This window comes from Hemitrygon akajei, chromosome 8, assembly GCF_048418815.1.
Source record: "Hemitrygon akajei chromosome 8, sHemAka1.3, whole genome shotgun sequence".
NCBI lineage: Eukaryota > Metazoa > Chordata > Chondrichthyes > Myliobatiformes > Dasyatidae > Hemitrygon > Hemitrygon akajei.
This window is the reverse complement of record NC_133131.1, coordinates 153,352,877-153,380,087: the sequence shown is the minus strand read 5'-3', so window position 1 is coordinate 153,380,087 and position 27,211 is coordinate 153,352,877. Positions and strand designations below refer to the sequence as shown.

At 39.2% G+C, this 27,211-nt stretch overlaps 1 protein-coding gene across 5 annotated transcripts in view; it reads right to left on the bottom strand.

Moving 5' to 3' along the window:
• The window catches only part of esyt2b (extended synaptotagmin-like protein 2b), a 214,596-nt gene extending 187,615 nt beyond the window's left edge, over positions 1-26,981 (bottom strand). For all 5 annotated transcript variants that reach the window (XM_073054866.1, XM_073054867.1, XM_073054869.1 and 2 more), the window contains exon 1: positions 26,527-26,981. In XM_073054866.1, the coding sequence (XP_072910967.1) occupies positions 26,527-26,862 (336 nt within the window). In that variant the 5' untranslated portion in view covers positions 26,863-26,981. The remainder of the gene's footprint in view (positions 1-26,526) is intronic.
• Positions 26,982-27,211: the final 230 nt, after the last annotated feature.

Genomic DNA, 27,211 nt, shown 5'->3' with positions numbered 1-27,211 from the left:
GTAACACGCAATACAATAAATAAGTGTGCCGTGATAGACTCCAGAATAAAAGAGGCAAGTGCCAGTGCCAAGACAGGAAACCACATGAGTCTGGGCAACAGCAACATCCTACTCTTTAGCGAGTAAAGCAAGTAACATTTGTGCCACAAATAGCAGGTAATGAAATATTCGGTGGTAGAATGTGTAACCACTGATATTCAATGTCATTACTATCACCATCCATCGTCAATATTTTAAGAGTCATCACCAGTGGAAACTCAACTGGACCAAATACACTGGTACTGCGGTAACATGTGCAAGTCAGTGGCTGAGCATCTAAAAATGAGATTCTGACTTCCTGTATCCAGAACTATGTCAAAATGTATTAGGTACATGCATGGAGAGTGACAGAACATTTTCCTCTGGCACGTACAAGTACAGATCTAATAACACTCGAGAAAGCAAACATTGCCCAGGATAAATCAGCCTACTCGAGCAACATAAATATTTAGTGCCTCCAACAAAGGAGCACTGATTACAATCTGTGGCGATTACAATGAGTGGCATCTACAAAACACACAGAAATTACATGCTGAAGTCCTAAACATACAAGCTCCATCACTTCCATGGACAAACTCCAAAGGTACTTGCAGTCTTCACATCAAACCATATACTATCCTTAAGCTGTTCCTTCATGGTCAGCTAGTTTTATGCCTGGAACCTGATACCCAGCAGCTAACCCTTCAACATAAGGAATGCAGTTCAAAGCAGTGATGCACTACTTTCTTCCCAACGGTAATTAGATTCAGTCAATGTATGCTGGGCCAGTTCAAAAAAATAACAATGTGACACAAAATCTATCAGTCACTACTTGAAAATCAAACAGAGTCAGCCATTTACGGTAGAAATGAAGAGAAACCCCTGAACCCAAAGTGTGGCTAATCTTTGGAACTCATGAAGAAAGCAGTGGAGGCTCAGCAATTGAGTTTCCTCAAGGCTGAAATAAGCATGCCCTGGCAAGAAATGTTGACTGTGCTCTTTTCCATAGATGCTGCCTGGCCTGCTGAGTTCCTCCAGCATTTTTTGTGTGTTGCCAGGATTCCCTTCGTTGATTTGAGACACTACGCCGCTTAATTGGGGCAGGAGACTGCTGCTAAACTCACATCAGTTGCACAGCCAATAAATACTATACTGTGTTTGGAGTGAATAATTTTTAAATAATGTCAGCTGTGTGCCTTTTTGTTCAAAAAGCAGTGATTTTTGTCTCTGACAGTTGACGAGTAATAAGCATTAAGACAATTCAGAACTGTTGTGCTCACTGGAATTTCTAGCATTCAGGTTTGGAGATGCCAGAAACAGCATGGAGTAAAAATGAAACAATTTCCTAACTTAAAGTTGGACCTACACAGAATTTGAAGGTATTGACAATCATCTTGAGTGTTACAATGAAAACAAAGATTTGGAAGATACAATCATCGTATCGTATACAACGTATTGTATACAATAGCATTGTATGAAGGCAGTCCAGTATCTGCGCAACGTGTTAGCACCGATTTTAAGACCATGATAGGAGCAGAAGTAGACCATTTTGGACCATCGAGTCTGCTCCACCATTCAATCATGGACTGATCCAATTCTTCCAGTCATCCACCCTCCCTTGCCTTCTCCCCATACCCTTTGACACCCTGGCTAATCAAGAATCTATCCAGTTCTGCCTAAATACATCCAATTACTTGGCCTCCACAGCGGCTCGTGGCAATGTTCCACAGATTTGCCACCCTCTGACTAATGTAATTTCTTCACATCTCTGTTCTAAATGGATGTCCTTCAATCCTGAATTTGTGCCCTCTTATCCTATGCCCTACCATAGGAAATAACTTTGCCATATCTAATCTGTTTAGGCCGTGCCCTCTTATCCTATGCCCTACCATAGGAAATAACTTTGCCATATCTAATCTGTTTAGGCCTTTTAACATCCAGAATGTTTCTATGAGATCCCCTCTCATTCTCCTGAACTCTAAGGAATACAGCCCAAGAGCTGCCAGACATTCCTCATACAGTAACCCTTTCATTCCTGATATAATTCTTGTGAATCTTCTCTGAACCCTCTCCAATGTCAGTATATCCTTTCTAAAATAAGGAGCCCAAAACTGCACACAATACTCCAAATGTGGTCTCACGAGTGCCTTATAGAGCCTCAACATCAAACCCCTGCTCTTATATTCCATATCTCTAGAAATTAATGCCAACATTGCATTCGCCTTTTTCACCACTGACTCAAACTGGAGGTTAACCTTTAGGGTATCTTGCACAAGGACTCCCAAGTCCCATTGCATCTCTGCATTTTGAATTCTTTCCCCATCTAAATAATACTCTGCCCATTTATTTCTTCCACCAAAGTGCATGACCGTATACCTTTCCAACATTGTATTTCATGTGCCACTTCTTTGCCTATTTCCCTACACTATCCAAATCTCTCTGCAGACTCTGTTTCCTCAACACTACCCATTCCTCCACATCTTTGTATCAACAGCAAATTTAACCACAAATCCATTAATCCCATAGTCCAAATCATTGATATACATCGTAAAAAGCTGCAGTCCCAACACCAACCCCTGTGGACCTCCACTGGTAACCGGCAGCCAGCCAGAACAGGATCCCTTTATTCCCACTCTCTGTTTTCTGCCGATCAGCCAATGCTCCACCCAAACTTGTAGCTTCCATGTAATTCAATGGTTCCCTAATCTTTTCTATGCCCCACACCCCTAGGAAATGTTTGATTAATGTTCGCACCCCCTACAAAAGTAATACCACACTTGAAGATGAAGAAGTCTAATTTCTAATTATTGAACCACATACAATACTGCGGGTGAACAAATTGAACTTAAAAAAAATAAGCTTTTAACTCAGTGCATAAAATGCAAATATAAATTGAGCAATTAGATTCTAATTTATTCAGAAAAAATTGTAAACAGTAAATTGATGAGACTCCTCAACTCTGAGGTGTAACTCCCAGGTAACACTGATGAGAATCCTCAATGCTGACTCGAGCAGCGGGAGACTGGAGTGAGTTTACGTCTCTCGACTCGGACAGCAGGAGACTGGAGTGTGCTTGGGACAAACATTACTACCACTTCTCAAGGTACACTGGCAGCTGGCTGAGTGATGTCTTGTGACTTGATGTCTTGTGACTTGTCACTCAAGCACACAAGCAACTCTTTATCCTGAAATTCCATCTTGCACCCCGATGTAATTCCATGGACTTTTGTCTTGCTAGGCAGCCTCATGAGCTTTTATCTTGCTCGGCCTTGTCAAAGGCTTTCTGAAAATCCAAGAACACATCTACTGCAATTCCTTTGTCTACCCTGCTTGTAATTTCCTCAAAAAACTGTAGTAGGTTAGTCAGGCAGGATTTTCCTTTCAGGAAACCATGCTGGTCTTGATCTATCTTGTCATGTGCCTCCAGGTACTCTGTAATTTCATCCACAACAATCGATTCCAACAACTTCCCAATGACTGTAAATGAACAAAATTAGGCCAGAACATCTACTTAAAGTCTACCTAAGTGGAAAAAATTAACTTTCACTCATTCCATGAAAAATACTGAGTTGGCGCACAAGATAGCAAAAATAAATTTTAATTTATCATGCTTTTCAAGGGCTTAGAACTTCTTAAAGTTGTTCCATATCAATTTATGGTAATGATTTTTCACCTGACATTCTTAAACACATTAATGGGTCATTTATCTCATTGGCAGCTGCAGGACCTTTCTAAGCACAATTTAGGTATCTTGTAGTTTAATCTTACTGACTACACGAAGAGAAGGTGTCTATTTCTTGGCACAGCCAAGATACATAATGTTTTATGGAACTTCACTTTACCAGATTTCTAGTTGTAAAAAAGATTCTACTACAATCAAATTTATAAACACAGCATAAGTATGAATGCAAGGAAATGATTAGTATTTATACACTCTATAATTCTGTTCAAAAAGAATCAATTGCATAACAGATTATGCTGACATCCAAAATTAACAACAGTAATAACGGTAGTTAGAGCCTTGGTTAAGATTGTGAAATAACAGTTGCTCTTCTAAACTCAGAACTTTAAAAATTCTGCTGCTACTCGTCAAATACTGCAGTGTATAAAACCTTTATTAAGCCACATTTGGAATATGGTGTGCAGTTCTGATTACCACAATACAGGATGTGGAGGCTTAGGGGAGGATGCAAAGGAGGTTCAACAGAACGTTGCCTGAATTGAAGTGTTTAAGAGTAGCGACAAGCTTGAATTGTTTTCTCTGGAAAAGAGGTTCATCGGGGGCTTTTCACTGATTCTATTACATTTATTTGTATTTACTGTGAAGGCCTGCAAAAATATTAATCTCAGGGTAGTATATGATGACATGTATGGATTTTGATAATAAATTTACTTTGAACTTTGAGGACCAACCTTATAGAAGTTCATAAAATTATGAGGCACAGATGAAGTAGACTGCCTCCAGGATCTTTTGTTTTCCCAGTGCGGTAATATCAAATACAAGAAATCTTAGGATTATGGTGAGAGGGAAAAAGTTAAAGAAGATTCACAGTGCAAGTTTTTTGTTACACAGGGTGTGTGTGGTATGTGACTGGAACATGATGCTGGGGGGGGGGGCAGCAGAAGCAGATACAACGGCAAAGATTAAGAGACATTTAAACACAAATATGAACAGGCTGAGGATAGATAGATATGGCTCTTGTGCAAGCAACAGTTCTATAGTTTAGACTGGCATCATGGTTGATGCAGTCATGCTGGGCCTGTTTCAGTTCTATAATGTTCTATGTTTCATGTTCTATTTATATACTATAGGTAAATCCAGATGGACAAAAGTGAACATCTTAACAAGACAATATTTCAAAATTTTCACTGGATCTCTGGTGATCACAAAATTTACCTCACTATAAAATTTAATCGATCTTGTTCAGGGCCTCTTACTGGATCCTTGTCAAACTACTTCAATCTTCTTTTAAAACTTGAATTAATCTTAATTAATAATGTCACAAAATATTCTCACAGAAGTCATGTCTATTCTGGGAAATGCATTTCAGTTAGGACACCAAATCCTTGGAGAGAACATTTACTAGGGTGCTACCAGGGACGTAGTACTGTACAGCTGTTACAGAGACTTGCTCTTCAAAGAGTAATTTTAAAGAAATGTTCAAAATCTTTAAAGAATTTGAGACAATAAGTGCTAAGAAACTTTTTCCATTGTCAAATAAGTTGATAACTGTACACATTTTAATTTCCAGCATCTGCTGTGATTTGTCAGCTTCAAATGGAATGGAAATAGCAATATAATCAGAAAATTTAACTAGCAGTAGGACCAGATTACATTCCTTTTACAACAGAATGCACAGTAAAAGGGTTACAATAAAAGCAAAAATAAAAATCCTAGAAGTACTCAGCAGGTCAGGTAGCATCTATGAAAATGAAATGGTCAACATTTGACGCTGTTTACACTTATCCTCAAGGCCACTTCAGTTTTACCTTATCTGAAACATCCCACTGCTCCGCTTTCCCCACAGCTTCACACATTTCTTCTTACTATCAGATGTCAAATTCCAGTAATCCTCCATATCCTTCTACCTCGATTTCCACCCTGCCCTTGCCTTCATTTGCTTAGCCTCAGACTCCTCCCTTTTCTCAGTCTCACTGTCTTTATCTCAGGAGATGAGCTAATTGTTAATATCCATTACAGGCCCACTGACTCCTGAAGTTATTTCAACTACTCTTTTTTTTTCGTTGCCTCCTGCAAGGGTTTCTTTTTCTTTCTTCCAGTTCCTTTGTCTGTCACTTTTGCTCCACTGATAAAAATTTTCCACACTCAAAAGCCTTTCTTTCTGAACAACTTCCCCTCAATCATTGTTAACAAATCTCTTGACCACATCCCATTTACTACAGCCCCCACTCTTCCAAGCTAGAACAAGGATAAAGTTCTCTTGGTCCTCCCCTTCCATGTTCAAGATTTCACAGGGACCATTCCCTTTGAGTTCCTGGTCTATTCATCCATTCCCACCAACCACTCCCTTCTTATGGCACTTTCCCTAACAACCACACGCAATACTGAACTTCTCTTTTCACCTCTTCACTTCCGATCACATAGGAATCCAAACAATCTTTCCAGCTAGAGTAACAATTCACTTATATTGCTTTCGGTCCTCTATACTGCATTCAGTATGGGAGAAACTAAATACAGACTGAGTGACTACCTTGAACACACAACCTTGAGGCCCAATGAAAACTGAAAGAACAGCATCTTCTTTTATGTCTGGACATACTGCTGCCTTCTGGTCTCAATGTTGAGTTCTACCACTTCAGGCAACTTGAGTGTTCAATCTGTATCAGTCATCCTTCTGTAATATTAGCTCAGCATTCTCCCTCTCTAGGAGCAGAAGCCACAACTGGCCAGACGTGTTATCCTGCTCGGTGCTCTGCAACTCCAATGTTCTTTTATCAAACACTCCAAACCTACAACTGCTCCCATTGAATCTTTGACAAGACACCCATGTATACAGCTTACCCCCACACTCATCCCAGCTTTACACTATGAGGGACATCCTCCTTCCCCATTTTCTCAGTAGCTTTACAAACGGCTTCTGTCTCCTCCAGTTCTGATTAAATGTTGACTTCATAGATGTGAGCTGACCAGATGAGTATTCACAACATTTTCTATTTTTGTTTTAGATTTCCAATATCTGCAGTGTTTTTTTTTAATTTTCACTTGCACATAGAAAGAGCAAGTCAAGTTTGTATTGTTGAGATTTCTAACAAAAATATTTTTGTTCAAGCAATTTTTCCAAAACCACCTCTAAACTGAAAAACAAAATCTAAGTAATTTTGCCCATCAGCAATTATTGCTTTGCAACTGTTAGTTTTTTGAGCACATACAATGACTACAGAAAAATTTATATAATTTCCTCATGCATGAAGCCATTAGAAATTATACAATTCCATTTTGTATATGTAATATAAAAAGAATAAGCATAACCTCACAGGAAAGATATGATAAATTAAACAAAACACAGGGTTTTCCTTGTCTCTCCTCTCAAAAAAAATTGAAGATTAAAATATTGGGATGTAAACATGGAACTATGGACACTCCAACTGGCACCAAGATGTAAAATTGGTTCAAGTTCGGGCATCTTGAAATCCTTATAAAGTGATGCTAAATTCTGGTGTAGCAAGCTAGTAACTTGTTATTGCATTTAAGAGTTGAGTTTTAACGCCTGACTTTAGGAGATTACAAACTGAGAACTTTCACCTCTATCACAATGCTTTCAGAACAAGAAAATAAGAGTAGGAGAAAGCCATCTGGCTCGTCAAGCCTGCCCTTCATTCAGTATCATCATGGCAGCTTTGCCTGAGGCCTCAAGAGCTCTTCTGTGCTAGTTCCACACAGCCTTCCATTCTCTGATCAAAAAAAGAAACCTGATAATCTGGTATCAGTGGATATCGTTGGTGTTAAACTGGGAATAATATCTGGAAAATCTAATAATACCAAAAAGGTATGTTTCTTTTCTAAAGACGTTTACAGTAGCATAATAAATTTGCTAGTGAACTTAGCGAATTTAAAGAGCTGGAAATATACAAACACTCGCAACTCCAGTTCCTACTGCAAATGTACCCACAATCCTGACCCTTGGTGTTCCAGACCCCAGTCTGGAGTTACACAGCCAGGCCTAATCTGAATCACCCAACCCAGACTGCACAATTCACTCATTCACTGGACCCCTGACAAATAAGCAAGCAAGAAGCTGGACCATCAGGATTTCTGAACAATTGGGATACTTGATTATTGCAAGTATCTGTAATAATGTAGGCAGAATTTTGTTTGATCTCAAATAAGAATGAATAACAATGGAAACACTCAGCAGGGTGAGCAGCATCTGTGGAAAAAGGCAGACTAAACATTTCAGGTTGACAATCCTGTAGCAGAATTGTAAAAGAAAGAAAACAGGCTAGTTGGGGAAGGGATTTAGCACCTGTGATGGAGATCCCCAAAATAAAATTTCAGCGCTATCACAATGGGAAGAGCAGAAACTGGTAGAAAAAATAATGATATTTTGAGTGTGGGAAGCAGTGCAAATACCATCATCAATTTACCAGTGAAAAAGTTTTGAGGAATGAAGCCTCACACTTCCAAACAATTTAAATGTCATTATATGCCTTCAGATACTAAAGTTGAGAAAGGCATTACAGATGCAAGTTTTCTTAAAAAAAAATCATAAATAATATAACGTGGAAAACTTAACCATTCATTCATCACAAATGCTGGAGACATTGGCAAGTATAAAAGTGATACATTGAATAGCATAGTACAAGAACAGATTGTTCAACACAATTATCTTTGCCAACCATGAAATCAATTTAAACTAATTCAAACTGCTTTCACACGGTCTATATCCCTCCACTCCTGTCTGTTCATGCATCTGTCTACACGCCTCTTAAACATTACTATTATATCCACTTTCACTACCTCCCCAGGTAGTACATTCTAAGCATTATGTCTGAAAAAAAAAGCCTCACTAATCTCCTTTGTGTTTTCTACCACACACCTCAAATCCATGCTCATTATTATTTGATATTTCCACTCTGCATATCGGAATATCTACATATCTTTGCCTCACATATTTTTTTATCTATTTCTATTGGTTACACTCCAGTCTCTAATACTCCAAAGAAAACAATCCAAGTTTGTCCTACCTCTTATAGCCAATACTCATGAAGCTAGAGGTTCCCAAACATGCCTTATCATTAACCCCCAGGTTGGGAACCTCTGCTCTTAGCCAAGCAATATCCCAGAGAACCTGTTTGCATCCTCACCAAAGCCTTCACAGACTTCCTTTAATGTGGTGACCTAAAGTGCACACAGTACTCCATGTTGAAATGCATAATGGCTTTTTTTATTTTACAATAGAGAGATGAAGAGATTTGAGGATATGTTTTTAAACTATTTCCATGGAACTTCTGCTAATTGTGGCAGCCACTTAATTGGGCCAAAATATACCAGTTCCAACTAACCCGGAATCCACTGTATTCAGTAAACCATCCTCACTGGATTGTATTAGAACTGGCAAGATGTGATACGAAGTTATCAATTTGTATTATTAACTCTCTCCACAGATGATGCCTTGCCTGCTGGGTATTTCTAGCATTCGCTTTCACTTCCAGATTTCCAGCAATTACAGACTTCTTCCTGTAGTTCTAACATTGTTTCTTTCAAAGCAATGTGAGAGGAGCTCAGTAGCTTAAAATTGCCATGGACTTGAGTGCAGGCACTTAATGAAGGGGAGAGGGAAAGAAACAAAAAGTAGTAAAGGAATAAATAAAAAAGTAATAGGAGCACAAAGAAATCACTTATGGCTCCCTCCTACTCATCCAGCATTTTTGCAAGTGTTTCCATGGCTGGAGGTTGGTTAACACATCTATATCTGAGCACAGAATGTAATAATGATTCATGTACATTTCCAGTGCACATGCTTGATACTTTATACTAATAGCATTCAAATTACATACAATCAAGTGGAACAAACAACCAGCAGAGATTCCACTTCTAAGTGGTCATTACCAAAGGAAACAAAAAAAAAACAAGAATCATTTTGCATTCAGTTATTCAATTGGTCGATTTTGAAAAATGCCATTTCCTAATAAAAAAAAGTGCTATTAATTAGAATTTATAAGACAGAAACTGTATAGGGACTGTCTGATTTCTCATAATCAGAAAGTTCAAAGAACCCCAAAAGGCATGGGAAACTATTCCAAGAGCTGGTGTTCTTGCCATACCCTTCTCCATTCCTTTCTAACACCATCAATGCAAACCACTGCATTTACTAACCAAATAAACTAAAATAAATGTTTAATTACTCTGCATGACTCTGAAACACTGCACAGTCAACACAAACACAAGGGCTTATTTCAATGCAGTTTACATCAATTGTACTATTAAACTGTACAAGCTGATTAAGGAATATAAACACCTTTAGATGTCTTAATAACACTAAATGCAGATTTAATTATTTTGTTATGATCTCCTGAGAGTTTTACCTCACCAGAAAAGATTAGAAACTTTGACACCATGAGTAGTTACTCTGGTGTGCATCAGTTTGTCCATGGAACAAACAAATACTTTTGACAATGTCTGTAAAAAAAAAAACACTATTTTAATGAGCACACAGACCCAGTCTAAAATAAACCTGCTGAACAGTGTACTGTTCAGATCCAGTAGACAGCTGCAACAAATTCTCTCTAATCCAGCTTCACAGATCAAAAGAAAGTGAAATCCCTCTCTGAAAATAATCTATACAGGTTTATTTTATCTTCCAAGAAATTATATAATCCCTTTCCTACTAAATTATAATTAATTCTTTTGCAGATTGCATCCACTACCATATAGTTGGTAAGCAGAGAAAATGAGTTGGAAACAAAGTTCAAAGTACATTTATTATCAATGTTTACAGTACTGTATACAAACTTGAGATTCGTCTTTTTGCAGGCAGCCACAAAGAAACATAATAGAACCTGTTTAAAGGAAAACCCACACAAGATCAAACACCCAATGTGTGAAGAAAGAACAAATTGTGTAAACAATAAAAAATAACATTTAACAGTAACCACATGGTCCCTAAAAATTAGTCTACAGGCACAGAGTCACTGAGGCAGTCAGTTCAGCACTGAAGCGCCTTAATCAAATTGCACAAATAATAAAAGAATAAACAAAAACCCAAGGAACATGAACTACAGAGCCACCAAAAGCGAGTCCATAGGAGAGAGAAGCCCCGCCAGTAGCCCAATGATTGTAGGGCAGCTGCTCCCAAACCCCGTGCCATGAGACCCAAGACCCCTGTACCTTCTGCCCGACGGCAACAGCGAGAAGAGACCTGTATCAAAGCACGCAGGCAGCGCTGAACACCTGTTCATTTTCCACTCTCACCCCGGGCAATTTTAACCTTGCACAGCACTTTATTCGGTAATCAAGCTGACCACAGTTTCATGTTCCATCATTAGGTACTGGTTGCTGCACTCTCCACTCTTAACGACGCCAAAATCCCAAGGAGATTGCAGAAGCGCTAGATCATTTAGTCAGTTCAAAAAATACATCCATAAAAAGGAAATTACAAGCTACAATAGTTCACAGTTCAGAAGAAGAGCATCTGGTAGTCTTGTGAGCTGTCTCTAAGATTTTGCTGTTGGTCACTAGCGCCATCTTGTCAGTGGCTCATTCTTCACTGCTTGAAATTTTTGAAAAGTATAATGTTTGATTTATTATATGGAGACATATACATAGTTTGATAATATTTACTTTGAATTTTTTGATTGTGGGGAATCTCTAGAGGAAGAATCCAGAGGTCCTTAACCCAGCATGAGCCAGCTGAAAAACAATAATTTAGTGAAGGTCTGTTTTACTTACCTGACTGACACTGGATCCAAGTCATTGACACACTGACCCAACCACTGTGTTAGAGTACCGTCATCAGAAGGGCTACAACAGTTCAATGAAGTGGCTCACCAATTTAAAGCTAATAAATCTGGATCCACATCTCAAAACTAAATTAAAACTGACTTAAATGGCCAATTTAGGAAATGCAAAATCCACCTTTCGTCTATCAGTGAATGGTCTCTGGAGACTGTGTTATGTTATTATCGGCTGTTTTATTGTGCTGCATGTAAAAGGAATCTACTCCAAGAAGTGAATGCCACGATATCCTCACGTGGAGTACAAGACAAAGTGCAAGAAATATGATTAAAAGTCTTGTTAGTTTCAGATCTATTACTGTTTCAATTAGTTTTACAAAATAATGTTGCAAATACAATCTCTATTTACAAAATGCATTTTCTTTGAACTATCAAGTGTCCCAATTTTGACATGTGCTTTTAGATTTTATTTTCTTTGAAATGAATGAAGTTAACATGAACCATAAACCTCTACATGAACCAAAAATTTTGTACTTAGACCTTAAGAGGCATGCAAGATTAACCAGGAAGTTGAATAATTAATGCAAAATTTTCTACATGGAAGACGATGGGAAAGAAAGATAACAGATTGAAAAAAAAACAATTAAAAATATTTAACAATAATTGAGATCTGAATTAATGACTTACATACATGGCAAAGCTAATTTTCAATGCCAGAAAGATTGCATGCATGTACTTAATTGGAGAAACCCTATCAATTGTTCATTTTGTATGTACACACAACTTAGGGAATCTAATTTTATTCATATACAGTACTTGATTCTCCCTCTGAGGTACAGACGGAAAAAATCATCTTAGAGAGCAATATCTTAATTTCTGCACCTCAGCAATGTTTGATACCATAACGCCTTTGCCAACTTACTCGGCAATAATGACTGTCATAAGCCTTATAAAATCTGAATCTTAATTCCCAACACAGCCAAAACAATTATGTTGAAAACTGCCACCCATTTTACTTGCTTGGATACTAGACATTCCATAATAAAAAGCATATGCAAAATTTAAAATTAAAGCGTTCTTGAAATGAGTACTGTGCATAATTATTAATTACCATTTAGAACTATTAGCTGAATAATACACAGATTATGACAAAAATGTGGTGGTCACGGGCAACAGAGGCTCAGCTAAGGGATTGCTTTGAGTCAGAAGACTGGACCATGTTCAAGGATTCATCTGTAGATCTGAACTAAAACAGCATCATTGTCACAGACTTTATAAAAAACAGTTGTAGCCAAGTGTGTCTGCACAAAATAATTCAGTCTTCCCCAATCAGAAGCCCTGGACAAGCCATGAGATCCACAATCTGTTGAGAGTCGGATCAGAAGTTTTAAAGTCTGGCAACCAAGGAAGTTACAAGAGGCCCAAGTACAATCTCTGGATAGCCATCTCATGGCAATTCCGAACTAAACTTGAATCAATGAAGGATGCTCAACAGGTGTGGCAGGGCTATCACTTCTTATAAAGCCAAACAAAGCAACATAGGCAACAACAGGGCTTCGCTTCCAGATGAGTTCAATGTCTTCTATGCTTGCTTTGGTCATCAAATCATGGGGGAACCATCACAAACTCCTTCAGCCCCCAATGATCCTGTGATTCCAGTATGAGGCCGATGTGCAAGCATCCTTTAGGAGGGTGAACCCACGGAAAGCATCCAGCCCAGATGGGGTACTTGGCCGAGTACTAAAGAGTTGTGCTGATCAACTGGCTGGAGTGTTCAGAGATCTTTAACCTCTCACTTCACCAGTCTGAGATATCCACCTACTGCAAGCAGACTTCAATTACATTGGTGCCAAAGAAGAACATGGCAACCTGTCTCAATGACCATTATCCAGTTGCACTTATATCCATAGCAATGAAGTGTTCTGAGAGGTTCGTATGAAACATATCAACTCCTGCCTGAGACGCAACATGGATCTGCTTCAATTTGGCTATCAGAGTAACAGGTCCACAGGAGATACCATCTCATTGACTCTTCTCTCAACCCTGAAACATCTGAACAACAAAGGTGCATTCATCAGTATGCTCTTTACTGACGACAGCTTGGCTTTCAATATTACCAACCCCTAAAAACTAATCAACAAGCTTCAAGACCTTGGCCTGAATACCTCCTTGTGCAACTGGATCCTCAATTTCTTCAATTGCAGGTGAAGAATTTGGATTGGTGTAGGTTTGGATTGCAACAACTCCTCCACAATCTCCATCAGCATAGGTGCACCACAAGGCTATGTGCTTAGGCTACTGCTCTACTCACTGTATACACCACTGTCATTGGTCAAATGAAAGGTGGTGACGAATCAGCATCTTTGAAGAAGACTGAGAATCTGGCTGAGTGGCACCACAACAACTCAACGTCAGCAAGAACAAGGAGCTGATTATTGACTTCAAGAGGAAGAAACCAGAAAATGTTTTCTATTGTTGATAGTCAGTGTGAGAGATGTAAAACTGAAACAGCTACATCGACACATATATTTTGGTCGTGTTCTGTTCTAAAACATTTTTGGAAGTCTATTTTCTCTACAATTTCTAAAGTTTTAAAAATTAATTTACAACCTAATAAATTGACAGTTTTATTTGGTACAGTCCCTCAATATATTCATGGTATTTCTCCATCAGACCAACATCTAATTGCATTTGTTACATTATTGGCCAGAAGGGCTATTTTGTTGAAATGGAAAGATGTTCCTGCTCCTACTTTGATACAATGATTCTCTCAGGTGATGTTATGCCTTAGTTTAGAGAAAATCCGAAGTCGATCCTCGATTTGATTTTGAGAAAAGGTGGGGTTCATTCGCCTGCTACTATCATTTGATTTAAGTTAATTAATATGGTTTCCTTCCAATTTTTAAAAAAATGGATTTGAGTTGGCGGATTGATTTTTTTTCTATGGAAGCTTGTATGATGTTTCACTCCGGGGTTGTGCTCCCAATGGCTTTTTTTTTGTTTGGTTGGTTTTTTTCCAGTTAGTAGGGTTTTTTTTCCCTTTTTCTTTCAAAAAAAAAATTCTTAACACTTTATTTTCTCTTATTATTATTGATATATTGCTTAGCTTTGTTACAGTTAATTGCTAATTTAATTCTTTATTTATATAATGACATATTGACTTAATGTATCTTTTTGTTAATCTTCAATAATAATTAATAAAAAGATTTTTTAAATGAAGGAAGAAACCAGAGGCCCGTAAGCCAATCCTCTTTGGGGGATCAGAGGTGGAGAGGGTCAGCAAATTTAAATTACTCAGTGTCATCATTTCAGGGGATCTGTCTGGGTCCCAGCATGGAAGTGCAATTAGAAAGAAAGCAAGGCATGACATATAAAACTTTGACAAACTTCTATACTTGTACAGTTATCAGTATATTAACTGGCTGCATCACAGCCTGGTATAGAAACTTTACTTGCCCCATAACTGAAACGTTCCCACAAACTATGAACTCACTTTCAGAAACTCATGTCATTTTCTCAATATTTATTGCTTATTTATTATTATTATTATTTCTTTTCTGTATTTGCGGAGTTTGTTGTATTTTGCACATTGGTTGAAAGCCCAGTTGGTGCAGTCTTTCATTGATACTATTTTGATTACTCCATTATGGATCTACTGAGTATGCCTGCAAGAAAATAAATCTCAGAGTTGTATATGGTGACATATATGTACTTTGGTAATAAATTTTCTTTGAACTTTTAAACTAAAATTGCCACACAGCTAACTGCCATAAAACTGTTTTAGTAATTTTCTTTGGTAATCTCCTTTCACATGCTGTTCCACAAAATGCTTTAAAATGTTTTGTAGATTGTATCACACTGGGCAGCCTTAATTAATTCCACAAGTTTTTTTTCCTGTGGAAGTATCACAGTCAAAGATATGCAATCCCTGCTAGAGTAAGAGCTTTACTGTAGAAGCAAAATGTTTACTTCCAAAGCATTATCAAGGAGCTTTTGCCGATCTCCAAATTTCACATATAAAAAAAACTCTTGGTGTATCTGCAAATGCTCAAAATCATGTGGCAGCAATTTTAATTCAAACAGTATGAGAGTACTCCTAGTATAGATCAAGTACCAGATGGCTATATGTTAACCAGTGTATAACTATCTGCCTCTTAAGCACACTTGGAAATACTGCCACATAGCTTATATTGGTTATTCAATTCCTTTGGAAAGTTATTATCAATTTGCTTCCACTTCATTTCTGGAAGTTTTCTCTCCTCCCACGTTGCTTCTCTGAAAGTTATTTGTAAAGGGCTTCATCCCTTTACTAACCTAACAACCACTGCAAGAAAGTTTACCAAGGCGTAGATTTATAGCTAAAGGCATCAGTCAGGGTTTCAGTGAATCTATGGAGGCTTCTTCACACAGAGGGTGGTGGGAATGTGGAATGAGCTGCCAGATGAAGTGGTAAATGCAGGCTCACTTTTAACATTTAAGAAAAACTTGGACAGGTACCTGAATGAGAGGTGTATGGAGGGATATATGCCAGGTGCAGGTCAGTGGAACTAGGCAGAAAAATGGTTCAGCACTGCCAAGAAGGGCCAAAAGGCCTGTTTCTGTGCTGTAATGTTCTATGATTCTATGGCTCTAACTAAAAATACCCAAAAAATTGGCAAACAAATAACAAACTTTATCTAACAAACCAATAATCGATACTTGATGTGGAAAGAGGCAGTGTACTTACAGAACACTACAAGTCAAGGCCGTAAGACCACAAGACATAGGAGCAGAACTAGGCCATTCAGCCCATCAAGTCTGCTCTGCCATTCCATCAAATGATTGATCCCAGATCCCACCCAACCCCATACACCTGCCTTATCGATAAGACCATAAGACGTGGGTCAAGTTGATTGTCATTTAACACGTATACTGTCAACCAAGACAACGTTTCACCAAACCAGGGTGTAAAACATTATGTAGTACACATAACACACATATGACACACAATAACTTAGGAAAGTAAGGATAAAAATCTACAAATGAGTTACTCACAAGTAAACTACATTAATTAAATATTGTAAGGTACAGAACAGATTAACTGGTGACACTTCAAATGTGATGCGGCAGGGAGTTCACAGAAGCCTAATTGGCTGAGGGAAGAAACTGCTTCCTATTTTCACTGTTCTTGGTTTTATTTGCCTGATGGTAGAAAGCCAAAGAGGATGCTGGATGGATGGGTGGTATGGGTGGTATCTTTGATAATAATAAGGGCTCTGTGAACGCAGCACTCCTGATAAATATCCCCCATAGATGGTAGGGAGACTCCTATGATCCTCACAGCCATTTTCACTTTCCTTTGTAGGAACTTCCGGTCTAATGCCTCAGCTGCTCCCATACCACAGGAGCCGCAGCTTGTCATGACACTCTCAATGGTACTCCTGCTAAATTCATTTAAAATGGGGAGAGCCCCCGTCTTACCTTTACACACAATGTAATAAATCAAGTTTTAAATATTAATTAGTTTCACTTAAACATATTCAGAATTTTGCCACATTGCTCCTGCCTTCAAAGGAACATCTGATTATTATTGGAAGACAAAAACCTTCAAAGAATGCAGTGAATTTCAATTTAACCACTAGTAGAAATATCTGGGTTCCCTTTTTCTCAGATATAAAATTTGATTTTTTTTTTCCTCTCTCCTACTGTGGGCTTCTTAGTCTTCTTAACTAAAATGCCAAGATTTCAGGCTTATTAGATAGTTTATTGTTAATTTATTAATGAGGATCTGTCAGAAACCTTTTGCTTATTTTCCTTTTTTGCCAAATCTTTTGTGAAGTTGACGTTACAGCAAGTCTCATGTCCTAGACATCATTCTAAGAAACAAAGACAGGGCACACAGTTTTGATGTACCAGTTTGAGGTAAAATAGCTAGGTAGTTTTATTATTGATCTAACATCTAAAAACCCTTAATCTTAATTCTACATAAATGAACAACCATGGCAGTTAAAAAAATAAATCGTAAGTAATCATGTCCATGACTCTCAAAAATCTTTCACTAATATCCTTCAGTGAAATAAATTTGCCATGTTTTCTTACTCTGGCCCATATGGACTCCATATCATCAAGGAGGTAGACTCTCAAATCATATGCCGGGGCAACTACACCTTGCTAGCAACATTCATATCTTATGAAATAATTTTTAAAATCTGGTAAATCTTGCAAGAGCTGATGCTGCTTTGTAATATTGCTGGTATGCAGAATTTCACAATTGTTCAAATGACCGGGACACAGATCTTTTAATTCTTAAATAACTGTAAGTGACGGAGGAAATGACATTTTGGAAGATAATTCAATCTGTTCTGGAGACTTATACAGGATCTTGGAGTACAACTTAATTAACACAAGTACTAGCTAGATCACCAGGAACATAAAACAGTGATACAATCCAAAAATAGACTTTTGTTTCCAGTCTAATTGGATCTCAATGATCTATTCCAAAGTGTACTTTGTGATTACACACTGGAAATCTCAACCATGCATAGTGCAAGAAACATAATTGATACGATTCCTTTCTGTGAGAAAATCTGCAAGTGAATGAAAACTGTGCTTTACAACTTAGCAAAATTCAAAAACAAAGCTATAACCAGTGAAAATATAATACTCTGGTCAATAGGCGTAAAATATATCATGCCTAATATTTCTACAACTTTCTCCAGTCATCAAGCCAATCTTCATTCTACAAAGGCATATTCAACAAGCATGACATTAATTATTTATAATTTCTAACATAGCATAATATTACATAAATTCCAAGAATAGTGTCTTAAGTAGCAGTCATTTTTTTCATTGTTATCTATATTGGTAACACCTGCATTGTAGGGAGGGGGAGTTTCATTCCGAGAATACTTTTCTTACTGCGATTTTCCATAACACAAAGCCTTGTCACCCAACCATGGATCAAGTAATGAAAGTTGGTGAAAAGACAAACTGTTCAAAGTTCAATAGTTCAGAGTAAATTTATTATTAAGATTACACGTTACTACCTTGAGATTCATTTTCTTTGCAGGCATTTACAAGAGAAAATGAAATACAATCGAATTTTATAAAAAAAAACTATACATAGACAAAGAGTGACAAACAACTGTGCAAATAAAAATAATACTCAGAACATGAGTTCTCATGTCAAGATGGTGCAACTCAACACCAACTTCCTGTCAAGATGGTATCAAGCTGCAGTCTCCATCAAGGTTGTGGCTCAGATTTAGTAGTTTTTTTTAAGTTTGCAGGGATGATTTTGGAGATAAAGAAGTTAGGGGTCAGGTTAGAGTTTAGGAACAGGGGTGTGGGGGAGGGGGAATTGGAGGTCAGGCCAGAGTCTAAGCCTCTACTCCATGCTCAAAGGCCAGCAACATGGACAGGTGATGAAGAATATCCAGAGTCTGCACCTTGGCTCCACATTTGAAGGCCAGCAGTGTAGACATGGAATGAAAGACATCCATGCATATTGGGCTAACAAGTGCTGTGGACATGGACTACCCAGGACAATGGTTGGTGATCCACTGTGTCAGCAAGTTCCTGTAGGTCAGTGGGTCCCAGGATTGGAGGAACATGCAAGTAGAGGGCACAAGAGCCAGTGACACCTTAGGTATGTAACTCAGCAAGTCTGGAGTTTGTGGCCTTGAGTTTGAGGTCCAGCCATTGGACAGTCCTAATGTCAAGACCAAAGATTGAAGACCGAAGGTCAATCACAAGTCTGGAAGTCAATGCCCAATGACCGAAGCTTTAGGCCTACAAGTCTGAAGTCCACTGGGAAAGTCAGAGGTCTGTTGTCCCCAAGCCCACTGGAAGCCCAGACAAAGAAATTAAAATCAGGGATGTGCAATAGGTCAAAGGTTCAACAGTTTTGTAATATTGGGATAGAAAGCAAGAGGAGAGGCACCATGAATAAACATTGGAACAAAAATGCAAATCTTTCTTATTTGAATCTGTGCCAAGCCAAAGTGTGATGCCAGCCAGAACACTGGTAATGAATTAATAGGATTTAGTTTTGAGAGAATAATAGCAACCAATTTCAACTTTATGGAAAGTAGATCAGAGGTGAAAGAGCAAAATAGTGCTAAATGAAAACTGAATGTTGAAAATATTCAACAGGTCAAACAGCATCTGTAAAGAGCTAACAACTCACTTGATAACCTTCCATCACAACTTCCATTTGAGTATTAAAACAGATGTGTATTTCAGTCACAAAGTGACTGCACCTCTTTTCATAAACCATTGATTAAAGCAGCAAAATCTAAATCTACATTTGAACAAATTACAACCCCAAATCTCCTCCAATACACACAATGTGTTAGAGGAGCCCAACAGGTCAGATAGCATGGCATCTATGGATGGGAATAAGTAGCTGACTTTTCAGCCGAGACCCTTCATCAGGACTGGAAAGAAAGAGAAGTCAAAATAAGAAAGTGGAGGGAGGGGAGCAAGTAGTATAAGGAGGCAGGTGTTAAATGAAACTGGGGGCGGGGGGGGTTGAAGGGCAGAGTTGGGAAGTTGATTGGTGAAAAAGATAAAGGGCTGGAGGAGAGGGAACCTGATAGGAGAAGACAGAAAACCATGGAAGAAAAGGATGGGGAAAGAGCAACAGAGGGAGGTAATGGGCAAGTAAGAAGAGAAGGTGTGAGAGGGAAACAAGAATGGGAAATGGTGGGGGGGGGGGTGCAATTAACAGACGTTTGAGAAATCGATGATCATTCTATCAGGTTGGAGGCTACCCAGATAGAGCGAAGATGCTCAGCGAAGCAGTCTCCCATCCTATGTCGGGTGTCACTAATATACAGGAGGCCACGCCTGGAGCACCAGATACAGTAGAAGACCCCAAGAGACTCAAAGGTGAAGTGCTGCCTCACCTGGAAGGACTGCTTGGGGGCCTGAATGCTAGTGAAGGAGGAGGCATACAGACAGGTGTAGCACTTGTTACACTTGCAAGGATAACTGTCAGGAGGGAGATCAGCAGGGAGGGATGAGTGGACAAGAGAGTTGCGTAGGATCCCTCTAGGAAGTGGAAAGTGCATGTGGGGTGGGGGGGGGGAGAAGAGAGGGAAAGACGTGCTTGGTGGTCGGATCCCATTGGAGATGGTGGAAGTTATGGAGAATTATGTGCTGGATGGAGAGGCTGGTGGGGTGGTAGGCTAGGACAAGAGGAATCCTATCCCTGGTTGGATGGCAGGAGGATGGGGTGAGCACAAACATTCTTGAAATGGAAGGGATGCAGGTGAGGGCAGCATTGATGGAGGAACGGAAGCCCCTTTCTCTGGAGATGGAGGACACCTCAGTTATTCTGGAATGAAAAGCCTCATCCTGAGAACAGATGTGGCAGAGATGGAGGAACTGAGAAAAGGGAACAATATTTTTACAAATGACAGGTTAGGAAGAGATATAATCAAGATAGTTGTGCTAATCAGTGGGCTTATAAAACATATCAATAGACCGACTGGCTCCAGAGATGGACAGAGATGGAGAAGGGGGAGAGAGGTATCAGAAGTGGACCAGGTAAATTTGAGGGCAGGGCAGAAGTTGGAGGTAAAGTTGATGAAATTGACTAGCTCCACATGGGTGCAGGAAGCAACACCAATGCAGTCGTCGATGTAGCGTAGGAAGAGTTGGGGAGCAAAATCAGTGTAGCTTTGGAACTATGTAGCTGATGAAAAGGCTACCCCAGACCCATGCTTGTGCCCGTGGCTACATCATTGGTTTGAAGGTGGAAGGAGCCATAGGAGATATTGTGAGATATCTCCTTCATGTTGTGCTGCACAATTTGTGACCTTAAAAAAGTTCCACAAATGTAAGCTGTTTCTCTTTTGCATTATTTCATTCCCAATCATAAAATTACTACATTACTAGCATTATATGGGAACTTCTACACAAATTACACACACTCACTAGGTCAAAACAAACTTGTACACAAATTAATCACAACAGGCAAAGATTGAGATTGTAATTGCTAATTATCAGATGAACAACTCTAAACAATGCTGGCAATGTTAATGTAACATTCTTTAGTCATCTGGTGTCCATCAGTATTAAGGCACAATTAAGAAAAATTAACCTAAATATTTGTGCTCAAAGTTAACAGCAATAAAAGATCATACAATATTACAAAACCCAGGTGATGACTCAAAATTGTGTCAGGGACCCCAGCATTACCACCATTCATTTAAAAAAACTCACCCTTACAGAATTGACAAATCACTAACCGAAAATTGAGATAAGAAATAAAATTTGATTTCACTGAACCTGTGTAATAAGAAAATAAACCAACACAATTCTTCCCCTGACTTGTGTTACTTGATGCACGTGCAGTTAATGTAGTTTCACATTATTGGAGGGGGAATAAATCACAATACTACAATACATCCTATTTTCTATAAACACCTCACTCACCACACACCAACAACCTCAAAACTCAGTGATGCCTGTATATGATTTAATCTTATTTACTTTTGTAGTTATGCTTCTATTCAAAGTACAGTAAAATTCTCAGTAATCCAGCACCTTTGAAATTTTAATATATTGTGTAGAGTAAATCCAGTATTCTGGACTACTGTACAAGTCTTTTTGGGTCTGCTTACACCCAAACAGATTTATTCAAAAATCCAGGGTGGCAATCAATGGCACATCTAGCAGAGCTGCTACCTAAACACTCCAGTAATACAGGCATAATCCAAAACTTAGGTTGTCTATAGGAGATTACAAGTTTTGCACGTGACCATGTGACTTTCCTTGGTAGCTCCAGTTTCTTGACGTCTCCCAAAAACACACAGGCTGGAAGATTAATTGGCAACTATAAATTGCTCCCAATGCACAGGTGAGTGACAGAATCAGAAGGGATTTGATGGGAATCTGGGAAAAATAATGGGATTACTGAAAAGAGCTACGCAAAAGTCAACATGGACTTACCGGTAGTTTCTTTGCTGTACAGCTCATATGATTTGAAAAAGCTGCTACCTATAAACATTCAGGAATTGTTTTTATCTGGCTCACTGGGACCCTGTTGTCCACACTCTCTAGTTTTGTTTTCTCCATTCCCCTGAAATTTACCAAGTTCACTAGAAAATTTATTGCACTACTTTGCTGTATAACCTCAAAGCAAGTGAATTTTTACGAATGTTACAATATTAAAGTCAGAGAGTAATACAGCACATAACAAGCCCTTTGGCCCAAATGGTACATCGGCAAAATTGTCATCTATAATAATCCTAATTAAGTGCGCTTGGCTCATCTCACTCAAAAGTTTAGAGTCTTTACTGTTTATGTAGCTAAGTGCTTTTTAAATGTTGTTAATGTACCTGCCTCAATCACTTCCCTTGACCATATAATAATCACTTTTGAGTGGAAAAAAATGCTGTGAGGTTCCTATTAAATCTCTCCCCAATCATCCTAAACTTTCGTCTTCTCATTCTTGCTATCAGTCTTGATGCAGAACCTTTAAAATATCACATTTTTTCCTACAATCTAATGAATAAAGTCCCAACCTGTTCAACTTCTCTCCAGAACTCAGTTTCTCCAGTCCCAACAACATACTCCTATTTCTCCATCTTAGTCATTCAGATGAATGGGAATTGCCAATGTCAAGCACCATCAGCCCTAAGTGTGCTGGAATTAGACTTTTATTGTATTTCATGTGTTACACAGAAGTTAAATAAAATTTCCAGTTTACCCCATGAGTTTAAAGGGAATGGTAAATATAGCAACAACACAGACCCCTGCTCCAGTCACAAACTCATCTACATTCCTGGCCCCAGACATTACAGGCTGCAACCTCGATTCTACCTGTAACACACAACCTGCAACCCGAACCCCCAACTAGTAAGGTGCACCAGATGATTTCTGAACAATAGGATGCTGGATTATTAAGTTTTACTACATTGAGAGCACCAACATTTAAAATCAAATATAGAAAGCAGCAAACCTCCATGTTAACAGAAGCTCAAAGGGAACACTTGTTTTTAATGGATTTCAAAGAAAATTATTTAAACTGTTCCTGAACCAAGTACCGTATATATATACACAGTGGATTCCAATAATTGAGCCGTCAGTTAATCAGGACAGTCTTTAATTTGGGACAACTGTTAAAGAACAAAAACTATTCAAGAAAATTGCTGGGATTCCCTTAGTTTATTTGGAAAACTATGCCACTTAATTTGGGCAGGAGACTGTCACCGAACAGTTTCTAACTAGCATCAGTCATGTGCACTTGTGTGGCCGTTAGACACTACACTGTGCTTAGAGCAAACAGCTTTTAAATAGGTTTACTTTCCTGTGTTTGTGTTCAAAATGCAGTGATTTCTGTCAATGATAGCTGGTGAGAAATAAGCATTAAAACAATTCAGAAATGGTTTGCTGACTGCGGTTTCAAGCATTCAGGATTGTAGATCCCAGAAAAGGGCTGGGAGTGAAAATTAAATCACTTCACTACTTCAGCAAGTTAGGAAATACAAGGAATTTGAAGGTATTGCTAATTATCTTGAATGTTAAAATGGAAATGAAGATTTGGAGGATGCAATCGTCAAAAGCATTGTATGAACACAGCCCATATCTGCACTCGGTGTCTGCACCAATTTTGTTCATTTACAGTCAATCAAAAGAACATGTCAGCGTACACTGGATGAACTCCTCCATTGATAACTATTAGGAACTACTACACAGTTTTATAGTACTGTAGTAGCATTGGTGGTGTTCTAATTTGTTCCATATTTCATTTAAATATATAATTTATTACTCAGTTGGATGGTAGCTTGTATTTTTATACCTTTTTTATTATTTCTATGAAATTTCAGGTAACTTGGACAGCTGCTTAATCGGGCCAGAATGCACTGGACTCAATGTGTCCCAATTGACTGGAATCCACTGGTTAAGGGACAGATGCAAAAGTAAGTTTTGCATTAAAGATCCACGATGAAGTCAAAAGAACATAGCAAGAGCCTATGTGCGCAGTATCACCATCAGCCAGTATAAAAGTGAAATGCCTAAAGTATAAAGTAACTCAAAAGGAAGAATATTTTTTGAAAGGTAGATATTTACATAAATATAAAATGCAATAACACTCTACACTGTTTTTGAAATCAACAAGCAATACAACATGCAACCTTTTGGACTACTGTTCCCTCGCCAGTTCTCTAAAAAGTGTCACTGAACTTATTCTGCATTTTTGCCTCTTTCCAATAGCCTTTAAAACCCAACACTCATGATAGACACTGCTATATATCTGCCTCTCATCAGGCAGTACATCTCAGATAATAACCTTGTGTAGGATTAAAAAAACCCTTATCCTCCTCTGATTCCTTGGACAATTATACTAAATCTACGTCTGTTGTTTTACCAACTCTTCTGCTAAATATTGATTCATTTCCGTTAGATTAGATCCTTCGTTTTTAAAAACCTTTGGCAAATCTCCCTTGATTTTTATTTAACTATACAGCGCAGAGTAGGTCCTACTGGCTCTTCGAGCCATACTGCCCCAGCAAATCCCACAAACCCGATTAACCCAAATCTAATCATGGGACAATTTACAATGATGAATTAACCTACCAGGTAAGGATTTGGACTGAGAGAGGAAACCTGAGCACCCAGGGAAAACCCAGGCAAAACCCAGGCATTCCACAGGGAGGACATACAGGAATTCTGCACAGACGTTGCTGGAATTGAACACTAAACTGCAGAACGCCCCAAGTTGTAATACCGTTGTGCTAAACACTACGATGCCTTGCTCTTCTAGATCATTTTCTCTGATCCAGCCAAAACAATCTCAAGTTTTTGTTTGTAACTGAGGTCTAGCATCCTAGTGGTCTGAATATGCATCCTGACAAACATCATATTCAAAAGATACTGAACAGCATCATGCACAATACTCAAGCTAAGGTCTAACTAGCCATTTACCTAGCTTCAGCACTCTATGCTTCTACGAAGTTAAAGATTCATTATGCTTTTCCCTGATGAATCTTGAAGAAAAGATTTCTCAAGCCTAAAATATTATTTTTCTTAGCTCATATGTGAATTTACACCACATATCGCACATAGTCCTATTTGATTCAAGCAACACACACAAAATGCTGGTGGAACGCAGCAGGCCAGGCAGCATCTATAGGGAGAAGCACTGTCGACGTTTCAGGCCAAGACCCTTCGTCAGGACTAGGTCGTCGTGTTTGCCTATTTGATTCAACTTTGTTCACATGTCTATTAATCAAATGACAGTGTATTGGCATTTGATACTGCTACCAGTGCCAGGGTGTGTGAAATAAACAAAATAGAAAAAATACTCTGCATTACATTTGCAGTCAAGTAAGCATCACCAGTCCAATTTCATCCCATTATATCTATGCACATTTCTACACAACTGTCAGGTACATAAGGCAACATCCTAGCCTATTGAAATAAAAAAGTCCAAAAACTTGGAAGCTACTAACGTGAAAAAAATAACAAAAATCGAACTTTAGATATGCTTACTATGGGGTTGAGTGTAAGGACAAAGGCAGGTTAAAGTTTATTAAAGTTACACTCAGTCACCATAATATTAATGTGAGCCTGGTGCATGAACATTTTCTAGCACTGAATGCGTTATCTGTCAATGAACTGTCAAAACCATTACTACCAGTCAGACGGTCAAACTCAAGGGTGCTAAGATATTCGTTTACTAAATACCGAAGTATTGAGTGCAACACGTTACATGAGAGAAATACAAATCATCTACCCTTTGACACAGAAGTGTGCCGAGATGGTCCCATTTGTTTACAATTTAAAACAATTATAGATTTCACTCAACGACTGCCCTATCCCAACGTGCTAGTAGTAGCCCCTATTCTTGCCTTCGTTATGGTCCAAGCTACCTTAACAGAAATCACCCTGCTGCACAACAAAAGGAAAACACTCCGGGCAACACTGAAGATACCAGATGGAAAACCTGATTTTTAAACTCTACCGCACAAATAAAGGCTCTAGTGTATTTCCAAGTGTAGGGTGTATATTGGTGAGTTCTGTCGTAACAGATGTAGGGGGATAGAGGGAAAGGCAACAGGAGGCAGAGGGAGAAGGTACAGGAGATGTGGCCATACGCACCCACGCCGGCAGGTCGGAGCTGGAGATATCACTCTTGAAGGGCTTCTCTTCATGTTCCAGGAATGCCAGCGCCCTGTACAGGCGGGAGCGCTTCTTGCCCCGGTTCCTCCGCCACCAGAAGAAGCCGACCAGCCCGATCAGGACCCAGCTGAAGCTCAGCCCCAGGTAGCCCAGCACGTAGACCGGGAAGATAATCACAAAAGTCTTGGCAAACTGCACAAGGATGCTGGCCACGTCCACGCTGATCATCGGCGGCGGCAGCTCCTCGGCCACACTGCTCTTCCGTCGCCCATACATCTCCCCAGCCGCCGCTGCAGCGCCAGTCTGTTCGCTCATCCCGGCCTACTCTTTCCTAGTTAAATTTGGAGCCGCTGTCAGCCCCCCACCGTGTTTATAAAGTCGCCTGTACACTTCCCCCCCGCTTGCCGAGCCTCAGTGGCGTTCCTGTCACCCAATCCCGCTCCCTCCCTCCCTCTGGACAACAGCGCCGCCCCCGAGCCCCGCTCACTGCGGCCGCAACCGCGACCGCCCTCCCCACGCACACCTACGTCCGACGCCATTGCGTCACGCCGCCAACGCCGCCCGAAATCTGTCGCAGTGATGCCACCGACTCCCAGAGGCTCGCCGGCTGCTGCGTGACGTCACGGGGAAGGCGGGGCCAGCGGGTGCTCAACAACAAGAGCAT